A 12,130-nucleotide genomic window follows, 5' to 3' on the forward strand; every position below is an offset into this window, starting at 1 on the left:
AAAAAAAAAAAAAAAAAAAAAAAAAACAAAACCAAACCACTGGTCAATCTAGAATTCTACACGTAGGGAAATTACCTTTCAAAAATGAATGCAAAAAACAATCTTTTTCAGAAATATCGTTTAATGTTGTTAGAAGTTTTTATAGGTATGAACAATTCTTAAAAATTCAAAAATTTAGTGATATTCCACAAGTGTAATAAATGTGATGCAAACAAGAATGGATGTTGTAGGAATAGAGAGCAGTCCGGTTTAGGCGCATGAAGTAGAAGATGTGTATGGAGCCGGTATTGTTATTTCTTGAACAGGGAAAGGCTCACCAAAGATGAAGTTCATGTGACGCCAAGGAGAAGAAAAGAGGGGTCTTGAATAAAAGCAGACGAGTTAAGATGCGTTATGAAAGATAATGAGCCCCTGAAGATTTTTGAATAGACAGATGAGAGAGGTAGTAATTGAAGACTTTTTAGTAAATCATACATGATAAAAATATACAATCAAAACCAAACTCAGGAAAGTTTGAAAAAATGGCATCATCGTTTCAGCTTTTTTTTTTTGAAACAGAGCCTCCCTCGGTGGCCCGGCTGGACTGCAATGGAGTGATCTCACAGCTTACCACAGCTTCAACCTCCTGAGTTCAGTGATTCTCCCACCTCGCCCCCCACCCCCACCCAAAGAAGCTGGGACTACAGGCACGTGCCACCATGCCTGGCTAATTTTCTGTAGTTTTAGTGGAGACAGGGCGGTGCCATGTTGCCCAGGCTGGTCTCAAACTCCTGAGCTCAAGCAATCCCAAAGTACTGGGATTACAGGAGTGAGTCACCATGCCCAGCCCATAGTTTCGATACTGATGGGCAGCACCTATCTTCCTTAGGGACAAGGACTCCTCCATTTAAAAATCAAAGGGATGCACATCTGAATGAGATCCATCTCTGCCTGCTTCCAACCCTTTATCATTTCCTCTGGCTCATTCCAGCATCTTCGTAATTTGTTGCTAGCTAAAACAAAGATTCCATAATTATAATTAGAGGCTAGAGCAATTCTTCATGTAAGAGAAAAAACAGAAGTTTTCCAAGATGAAAGTTGGTGAGATGATCTGCAGATTAATTTTCAAGTCTACAATAACTATAATTTAATGCTTGTTGGTTTTCAGCTCTTTTCTGTCTCTTGCCTACAGAGTAGAAATCTGGGAACAAAGAGTCTCCAGCAACCAGTGAACTGAAAATAAAAGCTTCATAAAGACAAGAAATTATGAGGTCCCTTTTATATTGTCTTAATAAAGTATCTAAACAATTCAATTAAAAATGCAGTGACAAAAATCAGAAACGTACTCACCGTTACAATCACCAAAAGGAACCTAGAACCACTGAGAATTTTCTAAAGTCAGAAGAGTAAGGCCAATAACTAACGCCACCTAAAATAACCAGGGGAGGGCAGTACAAGACATTCTTAACTTCTACATCTCTTTTATACAGAAGAGCTGTGTGTGTGACCTTTGGCAACCACCCATTTAAAAAATGTTTTTAAAAAACACCTTGGTGACCACTTTACCTTATCTTGCTCCACACCAGGTTCTCTGTACACAGTCCATTTCTGCCCATCATCACTGTACAGGACTCTGTAGGCAGACACATAGTAATTGTGCTCCACCATGGTGGATCCAGTAGTTATAATGCCTGGGAAATTAAGAGTTGCTTTCATTAATGCACACGGTCTGATTCCCTAAGTTTGTTCAGCATTAAAGCATAAACGCTTGAAATGCACAACTCAAACATTTCTAATTATGGCTCATTTCCATATCGAAGTGTATGTTTTCGTCATAACTACTAAATCCTTGGCTTTATTCCCTTGGATAGGAAGAATTATGGGTGTGCATAAAGAACTATTCTATATTGGTGTCTTGTGTTTATATCATCGTAAAATAGATTCTGACTACTGAGTAAGATGACTTCCTGGGAATGAACAGATTAAAGATAATTACTGGTATTATTTACAATACCAAAACAAAATAAATATTTTAACAAAATTATCTAAACCAATCCCAACCAATTATTCTGACTATTTGTTAAGTGCCCCTAAATTAAATTTACACTCTGCACATCTGGAAAATTGGTTATCTTATCCCTTAAAATGGACTCCTTTAACATAAATTTCTCTTAATGACTATTTAAGAGACTGTTATTTTAGATGTCTCAGGACAACTTTACTGAAACACCTCCTTAAAAAAAAAGTCTCATTACAATGGAGACAAAAAGCCATTATGAATTAAATACTGTGATGGTTAATACAGAGTGTCAGCTTGATTGAAGGATGAAAAGTACTGTTCCTGGGTGCGTCTGTGGGGGTGCTGCTAGAGGAGATTATTAACATTAGAGTCAATGGACTGGGAAGGGCAGGTCTACCCTCAATCTGGGTGGGCACCAACTAATCAGCCAGCAACACGGCTGGAATAAAAGCAGGCAGAAGAACGTGAAAAGGCTAAACTGGCTTAAGTCTCCCGGCTTACATCTTTCTCCCATGCAATATGCTTCCTGCCCGGGAACATCAGACTCCAAGTTCTTAGCTTTGGGACTCTTGGACCTTCGACCACAGACTGAAGGCTGCACTGTCAGCTCCCCTACTTTGGAGGTTTTGGCACTAGGACTGGCTTCCTTGCTCCTCGGCCTGCAGATGGCCTATTGTGGGCTTCACTCTGTGATCCTGTGAGTCAATACTCTGTAATAAACTCCCCTTTATATATACCTCTATCCTATTAGCTCTGTCCCTTCAGAGAACCCTGACTAACACAGATAACAACTCCTTTTCTCTGCCATGTTTCATGAAATGTCTCCAATAATATTAACATCAGTGAAGAAAACATAAAACCATATAATTAAAATTTTAGTGCCTTAACAGTTTTCCAAATAAATTCAGCATTATAAATTGCTCTAGAAAACTGTTATCTCTTAACCTGTTATTTTCTTTTCCTTATTCAGATCTATTTGTAACCACTGGTATTCATCAGTGGCAAAAGCAGCCCAAGGCGGTCCAGGTTTTTTCAGCCTGGCCTTTCCAGGTTTCCAACTGTGCTCTTGCCCTGTGTGGTCAGTCCACTCCAGCACAGATGATGCTGTTATTTGAGGATCTGCGATCACACCAGACTCCATCCCCAGTGTTCCGTAACAACCTGAAACGAAAGACTAAATGTGGTTTCCAGGTGTAATTTCAAAGTGCATATTAGACCTGCTCACTGCAAACTTTCTATTCCATCTTTAATTAACATACGCCATGCAATAATACACCATAACAGAGAAACTTCAAAACTAGGCAAGTGTTTCTTGGGCATACATCTTTGTGTATCATTAGGAAACCTACAAACACGCACAGTTACAAGCATGCCTGTGAGTTTAATGGAGATACATTATCTTCTCCCTGGGACACTCCTCCCAAATAACTGAGTAACTCACTCCTTTACCTCCTTCAGGTTGTTGGCTTATGTAACATTCTTCCTGAGGCCTTCCCTGACCCAATTTCAAACCGGTCCTCCTTTATGTTCCTACATCTTTTATCATATTGTAAACAGTATATTGTAAACAATAATTTATTCTTTGCTTATCATCAATCTCTCACTACCAGAAGGTAAGCTCCAGGAAGGCAGGACTTTGTTCACTTTAACTCTGCTTTATCACGCAAACCAGAGCAATGCCTGGCACATAAAGAAGGCACTCAGTAAATAATGTCTGTTGAATGAATTGATTACTTCTTCAGACAAGTTCAAAAGTAATCTTTCTTAAGGAACCTGCCTTGCTTACATGACCATTTCTCTATAAATATAAAGCTTCCAATTTGTTCTATTCATTATATTATCAGGTAACTATCTTACCTCATAGCGTTATTATGACAACTGAGAAAGTACAACAAATCAGCATTTGACACAGTGCCTGACACACAGCTTTCAAACAATATTAATTATATAAATAAAAAATTATAAAGTCCAGAAAGGCTTACCACTTGTCTTAAATGTAAAAAGACTTGCAGATAAGTGTCCCCTAAAAGAAAGAAGGGGTTTTTAGGTGATACTCACATAACACATGATTGCCCATATTTAGTGAAACATTTTCTTTTGATCTGGTTCCCCCCACCCATCAAAAGAACCGAGAGGACTGTATGGCTAAAAATTAGACAACTAATATTGTTCCTAGGGGGAAAAGGTCTCATTTCTAAGCAGGACAACTTCTGAAATCAGTATAAACAACTTTCTCTAACAATATCTAGCACCTAGATATGTGATTGTGCAAATGTCTCTGTGTAGCCTTTAATATGTACTCACTTCATTTCTCTTTTTCATAACTAATTTACTCATTGTTTACTGTAAATCTCTCACTACTTTATTTCACGAAATAAATGGATTCTTAACACTTTTCTGTGGCAAATGCTTTTGATGAAAATACACTAAAAGGTCTAATTCTCAGAGAATGAGGCTTAAGTTTTTTGGGGTAAACAGAAGAAAAGTTGAGTACTAACAGATTTTTTTTTTTTTTTAAGAAGAAATGAACACGTCATGGAACAAGTTTCACTGTACACTCCTGCCTTAAGTCCAACACTCAAACCATTTCAAGAGGATAGAACTTATCCCTGTTTTCTTTATTAAAGTATGAAAGAGAATTCACACACACTAAATCTTTCTAAAGGTATAACATAGTAAAGGAACGAAAGGGTCTGCATAAAATAATCTAGGAAAAAAACAAAAGAAGAAAACGTAGTTGAGTCTATACCAGGAATGGGCAAATGACTGCCCATGCATGGCCTGTTTTGTAGGACCAGTGAGCTAAGAATAGTTAAAGAGCAGTAAATAAAACAAACAAACAAGCAAACAAAAATAACCTGCAGAAACATGTGGCCTGTAAAGCCTAAAATATTTATTAGCTGGATCTTTACAGAACAAGTTTGCTGAATCCTGTTGTATACCAATCTGGATATGGATCATGCTCGTGTCTTCTGAATGAAAACGGGCCTAGGACTTCAATTAGGCTTCAATTAGGCTTAGCGTTGTCTGAAAGACTGAGCATTATCTAAGACAAGATTTACAAAAACAGATTGCTAACACTGCATTTCTATTTAATGTTTCAACTTCTCCTGCTTTTGACGCCTACTCTATGTTTTGTAAAACAGTAGTATGTTGTAGATACCATGAAAATATATCCTTAAAATATTTTCTTAGAATGAGAGGAAGATTCACAATAATGCTTATGATGTAATACTTTATGTCAAATTTAAATTTATATTTAAAGTATTTCAATTATCCTGAATTTCCATGTGCTATCAGGAACACAGCAGTTAAACCTTTTGATCTGTAAAATAAATAAGGATTTGGCAACAAACTTCTAGACTATTACGGAGACTTTTTTTTAACACTTAGAAAAGACAGAAGAAACACAACGTCACTCTTCCAAATGACATTTTTGGAGAGCAGTAAGCTAAGGTAGTACAACACTGCCTATACCCTTCAAAATGTGCAGACACTGAGTACACGAATGTGAGTGCTTTCTGCCTAAATGTTCTTTCAGGAACACCATTAACAGCGATACTGCTGAGATCTAGCTAGTTCTTAGCCCACTGCTACTCGGAATGCTTACTATATAGAGAGTATATTTTTTAAATTGCATATATACTTACACCACAGATGTGACGTTGTTAGCCAAAGAACTTTCATAATATGGGATACCTTTACTAATTACAACACTGATTTGGCCACCCAACGTGTTTGACACTACTCCTGCATGCACACCAGCCATGCACAAGGGCGAGGACTTAAGGAAGGGAAAAAGAAAAGATTTGTTTTTAATTTTCTCTTAATGATTCATAGCAAGACACTCTACTTCCTCGAGAAATCAGTTAATCTAGGCAGTTTCTTCATAAACATAGATTATTGGTACTGTAACACAACAGAGTTTTAGCAGACAAAAAAGAATAAAACACGTATTACTAAAAAATGTTTTAAAAAAGTAAAAGGTAAGGATATATAATTAACACACCTCTAACTACTCTGAAGTTCTTAAAAAAATAAAGTTATATCGCAACTTTCAAATAAGTTTATATCTGGCTTACATCTCTATATCCATGAGGAATTGTTCCAGATATCTCAGCAAAAGGAAGCCGACAACCAGCTGGGCAGTACTTACTGAGAAATGAAAACAAACAAAAGGTTACCTAATACTGTATTTTACAGGGAAGAACCATCTCCCTCAAATATCACATACGTATTTTTCAGTTTAAGGTGAATACCATAATCTCACTAACCTGAAAGAATCATCACCCTGAAAGGACCACGAGTTCTTTTTTTTTCACGGAGTTTCACACTTGTCGCCCAGGCTGGAGTGCAATGGCACCTTCCTGGCTCACTGCAACCTCTGTCTCCTGGGTTTCAGAGATTTTCCTGCCTCAGCCTCCCGAGTTGCTGGGATTGCAGGTGCATGCCACCATGCCTGGCTTATTTTTGTATTTTCAGTAGAGATGGGGTTTCACCATGTTGGCCAGGTTGGTCTCGAACTCCTGACCTCAGGTGATCCGTCCGCCTTGGCCTCCCAAAGTGCTGGGATTTCAGGTGTGAACAACTATGCCTGGACAGGACCACCAGTTCTAAAAAGCCCCTCAGACTTTCTTCCATCCATATGTATATAATATGTCTTTACTCACACATTTATAATAATTTCCTTCTTATTACATACTGCCTTGATTATTTTTTCATAACGAATGGTAGACATGTTTCTACTGTAAGACCTATTCATCAAATTTAAGAGCTACATGATATTCTATTCTGTGGATAAATTTTACCAACCCTCTATTGATCCAATTTGAGCTGTATTAAAAGAGATGCATTCATTCATGCAGCCACCCATCTACCCAACGCATTTATTTGAATGTCTATTATGCTGTCTGTTGAGTGTAGGGTGGTACTAGGTATTGGACTTACAAAAGTCAAATACTGCCCCTGTTCTGAGTTTATATTCCAGTGGCAGAAGACATTAAACTAATACTTACGCAAACAATTGATTTTGACTCTGCTATGAAGAAAAGGCACATTGAAATAACCAGAAGAAATCTAACTTAATACAAGTAACACAATAATTCAGTACACTTAATGAATTGCCAGGTAGCACCCTACATGCTTCAGGTAATCCACATAAGAACTCTATGGAGGAGATGCTATTGTTGTCCTCATTTTAGGAAACAGGGAAATTAAGGAACTGCTTGCACATTCACACAGCTAGCAGGTGGCAAATGGGCTCTGGAGTCTGTGCTCTTATGCAGGACTCTGTATTGCCCCCAGTCAAGGAATGGGAGTGGCAGGATGAGGCTCCTGGAGTGAAGCCTCAGCAGTGAGCTAAGGCATGTCACTAGAACAAGTGGTGGGAAATGCACACTTGTCAGACGGAAGAGCACGGCATGAGGCAGGACGACCTGGTGTGTGTCTGGAAGTGAGGACGGCAGTGCAAGTAGGTGGCAGAGAGCAAAGCTAAGGTTAGTTAGCAAACAGACTGGGCAGATGGGCAGGTAATGCAGAAGCTTGTAGACTATGGTGAGGAGTCTGGAATATATTTCTAAGTAAAAATAGGAAGCCAGTAAAGGATTTTGACAGCTTACATACATAATCTGATTAGTATTTTTTAAAAAGATTATTCTAGCTCCTGGAAAGAAAAGAGATAGCAAGGAATCATGAGCGGAAGCTGGGACGCCATTAGGCGATAGTACAGCATCCCCGGAAAGGAATAATGGGAGCTTGAATTTGTGGGAGATCATGGAGCTGGAGAGCAGAGGGAGCGCGGTTGACTCTCTGGCTGGGCAATCTACCATACACTGATGCCAGGGTTATCCCAGCTAACCAGGGTCCCCTTCCACTGCTAAAGAGGGCACCCTTCCCACACAGAATCATTCTTGAAGACAAAATTACGGTTCTTGGGGAGTGGTAGTAAGTTTGGAGAAAGTTAGCAAGGGTTGTTTTTGTTTTTGTTTTTGTTTTTGCTGAGACAGAGTCTCTCTCTGCCGTCCAGGCTGGAGTGCAATGGTGCGATCTCAGCTCACTGCAACCTTCGCCTTCTGGGTTCAAGCGATTCTCCTGCCTCAGCCTCCTGAGTAGCCGGGGTTAAAAACACATGCCACCACGCCTGGCTTTTTTTTGTATTTTTAGTCGAGATGGCGTTTTGCCAGGCTGGTCTCAATTCCTGACCTGATGATCCGCCTGCCCCAGCCTCCCAAAGTGCTGGGATTACAGGCGTGGGCTACTATGTCCAGCCGCAAGATGGGTTTTCAAAGATGAGAATGACCTGCCAAACAGACAGGAGGCAAGTGATTCACGGTGAAAGCTCTGCGAGCTCAGGGCAATATAAAAACTCAGAGTCATTTCAATATGGAGAACGTAAGAGGAGACCGAGAAAATGGCATGCGGACTGCTTATGAAGGACCTACAAGACCAGGTTAAGGAAACTGGACAACTGTTTTTTATCACTACAAGGAGTTTCTCAAGATTTGTAAGAATGATCAGATATGTATTTTGAAAACAACTTGGTAGCAGTGCGAATGGCAGAATAAAGCCAGCAAACAAATAGAAATCGATTAGAAGTTGTCTAGGCAAGAGACAAAGGCATAAAGCAAAGAAACAGTAGTAGAAATGGTACTTGAGTAACAACACTGGATAATTCTGTAACAGCCAAAACCATGCTCTTGCCATTTTCTGAAAAGAGATAAATACCTTTTCAACTTTTATTAGCAGTTTTGCCAGATTTTCAAGAGCACCTAGTTCTACTTTGAAAGCATATTAAACTGATACTTTCATTTTCATAGATTTAAATGCTATGATTAAAGCAAAATGTAAACATGCAACAAAATGGCTTTAAATAAGCTCTAATTTATTGAAGTCTCAGAACAATGATATGTATCACACAATATGCATTAACCCTAAGCGTATACAGAATGAAAATGAAGAAGTGAATGAAGAGTAACATTTAAGAAAAAAAAATCACAAATATAGTCATACCTGAACTCAGGTTCCAAAAAATTGGATGCAGTGTCCAAACAAGTAATTAGATCTAGAAAAACAAAAATAAAAAACTGATTCCATTAATATACAGGATTACTCTTGCTGAAACCCCAAATGTCTCAGAATCCCAAACTGTATGTACTGCTCTAATTTTCAAAAATCTCAGTGGCACTGTCAAAATGGTACTAAACACTTAAGCAGTTTTTGTTAATCACAATTTCTTTCTGATATTAAGTTTCTTGATTTTTGGAGCAATGTCTCAATACTATTTACTACCATATCACCTCAGGAAGTCATATACCATATATATGTATATGTGTATTTATATATACATACATATATTTAGAACACGCATAGGTAAGTAAAATTTATAGCCTTAAAGTGGCTTCTGTAAAATACAGCTCCCCAAACACACACACACACACACACACACACACTCTCTCTCTCTCTCTCTCTCTCTCACTCTCTCGCTCTCTCTCTTTTCCTGGTTTTTATATAACTAAAAATGATCCTTTGCTGCTTGTACACAAGGAAAACAATGATAAAAAGAAAAAAAGTGAGTTAATTTTATGGCTCTATTAATAACTGCTACTTAAAATCTGGTCCAGGGACAAAACTGGCAGTATCAGCATCTTCTGGGAACTTAGTAGAAATTCAAATTCTTGAACTCCATCCAGACTTACAGAATCTATGGGGGTGGGGCCCAAAAATCTGTTCTAACAAGTCCTCTTGGTAATTTCTTAAGCACACTGAAGCTGGAGTAGCATTGCTCTAAATAAACAAAACTTCTAAAATTTGACATTTTCTGACTAGAAACCAATATATCAGAACAAGAGCTAATCTGCCTCTAATTAAGATCAAGTTCATGGCCTATGTAATAAGTGGCTTTGGTTAAAAACACATTTCGGTGGCTTCCTTCTGCTCTTATGAAAGAGAGCAAAGCCTTCAACACAGCCTACAGTCTTGCAGTGCTGGCCTTGTCTTACTCTGCAGTCCTGTGTGTACCTGTCTTGGCTTCTCGCCACCCCAGCCTTGTTTTGGTTCCCCTGGCACAAGCTGCTGTCTTGACTTGGAAGGCTTTCCCACTACTCCTTAGCCTAGCTGATTCCTCTTTAAGAGCTCAGTTTCACTGTCACTTGCTCACAGAAGCTGCCAAATTCCTTTAACACACAGTATGCACTTAAGTTTTGTTTTAATAAACAGATGACTATTCTGTGTTCTCACAGGTAACGTGTGTTATGTTAGTATATAAGCCTGACTTTCTGATGTAATTATGGTGTTATAAGCAAAATCACTCTATGAAGCCTAGTCCTGGGACAGAGCCTGAGGCTGGCTGTCCTCACCTTTGTATTTCCAGCAGCAATAACAGCATATGGTATACAGGAGGCTTTCAATGAACATTTATTCAATCAATGGATGAATAAAAGTTTCTGATCATTAGCATGTTTGGCTAAGTCCAGTCATTTACTAACCCACAGAGTGGAAAACCTGGAAGAAGACCCAAAGGCAATCACAAAAAAGTGATTTTACATAGAAATGCTTGGCTAAAGAACTGTGTCAAGGGTGGCCAATATGCAGATGAAGACGGCTCCTAATATGCTGAAGATTATGTAAATATTTGTTAAATTAACTACCACAGCAAGCACAGGATAATCGATCGTTTTATTCTACGATTCTGAAGAACTTTTGTGTTTACTACTCAACTAAAATGTGTCTTGAACAAGAACAACTGTGTTGTACCAGTAGGAAAGTGGTATTTTCAAGGCAACTGTATAAATTAATATTTATAAACCACAGGCATTTGAATGATAGTTAAGCTAAATCAAACTGCGTTTTAGGAATCTAAGAAGACAGATGCCTAAATAGGGGTTCACTACTACCTGGTTGACCAACCAGAAGACCAGACAAATTCAATTACCGGTACTCGAGTTATTTCTGTCAATCTTTGCACAGCATCAACAAGAATCAATTTTCCACTTTGTGCTCCCCTAAAAAGTTTCCAGCTTCTAAGATTAGAAGTTGAATTTCTAAGATTAATAGCCTGGGATGAAAGGTACTGTGTGGTCCAACATGGCACTTAAACCACAAGAAGACTGCCAGCTGGTCCCATTACCTTCCGGCCACATGCCAGAAGGCTGGTCAACTATGGATAATTTGATCAGAACAGGGCTTTGGTTGTAAGTCCATGCAGTGCTGAGACTCCAGACTATGTCATGCAAATGGGCAACTTACTAAACTTGCTCTCAAATTCTAGGGGAGCTCAAAAGAGCTCTCAAGGAGAAAAGAATTCAAAATGGACAGCTACAAGGAGAGCCAAGAAGACTGAAGACAAAAAAAAGTAAGCCCTAAGTACACACTTTGATATTTACAACTCTACAAAAGCAAAGAAAACAACATCAAAGAAAGCAGGCAATTAAGCTTTAAAATGTCTTTCTTGAAAATTTTTCTCAAGTAAACAGCCTTCTAGAAACCTGTCTTCACTCCCAGTTAATAAGAACACAGCCTAGTTCCAAAATAACCACCTGCCCCAGTGATTTCTGATAGCAATGTATAAGTTATCATAATCAAAGGAACAGAAATGAAAGTCTAAAAATAAACCCGCAAATTTATAGTCACCTGAATTTCAACAAGGGTGCCAAGACAATTCAATGGCGGGGGAGGGGAGAATAATCTTTTAGACAAATGATGCTGAGGCAACTGGATATCCACCATGCAAAGGAATTGGACCCATACAAAATAGAGTGGATTTAAACTCAAGAGTTGAAAATATAAAACTTTTAGAAAAAAAATAAGAATATCACAACTCTGGATTAAGCAGTGATTTCTTAGATAAAACACCAAAAGCACAAGCAAACAAACAAAAATAAATTGAAGTTCATCAAAATTATAAATGTTTGTACTTCAAAGGCCACCATTCAGAAAGACAGCACACAGAATGGGAGGAAACATTTGCAAATAGTATGTCAATGGAAATAGATGTATCTAGTATCCAGAATATATAAAGATTATTATGTGGCATTAAAAAGACAAAGGAGGCCGGATGCGGAGGCTCACACCTGTAATCCCAGCACTTTGGGAGGCCAAGAGATCAAGACCATCCTGACCAACATGGTGAAACCC

The 12,130-nt window shown here is 38.5% G+C and overlaps 1 protein-coding gene across 2 annotated transcripts in view; it reads right to left on the reverse strand.

Annotated features, from left to right (window-relative positions):
• The window catches only part of DCBLD2 (discoidin, CUB and LCCL domain containing 2), a 98,650-nt gene that overhangs the window by 17,465 nt on the left and 69,055 nt on the right, over positions 1 to 12,130 (reverse strand). For both annotated transcript variants that reach the window (XM_017506356.2, XM_017506358.2), the window contains 6 exons: positions 9,008 to 9,059; positions 6,082 to 6,154; positions 5,650 to 5,783; positions 3,982 to 4,022; positions 2,945 to 3,160; positions 1,546 to 1,670 (listed from right to left, as the gene is read on the reverse strand). In XM_017506356.2, coding sequence (XP_017361845.1) covers positions 1,546 to 1,670; positions 2,945 to 3,160; positions 3,982 to 4,022; positions 5,650 to 5,783; positions 6,082 to 6,154; positions 9,008 to 9,059 — 641 coding nt within the window. The remainder of the gene's footprint in view (positions 1 to 1,545; positions 1,671 to 2,944; positions 3,161 to 3,981; positions 4,023 to 5,649; positions 5,784 to 6,081; positions 6,155 to 9,007; positions 9,060 to 12,130) is intronic.

Source organism: Cebus imitator, unplaced genomic scaffold, assembly GCF_001604975.1.
Source record: "Cebus imitator isolate Cc_AM_T3 unplaced genomic scaffold, Cebus_imitator-1.0 Scaffold354, whole genome shotgun sequence".
Lineage (NCBI taxonomy): Eukaryota > Metazoa > Chordata > Mammalia > Primates > Cebidae > Cebus > Cebus imitator.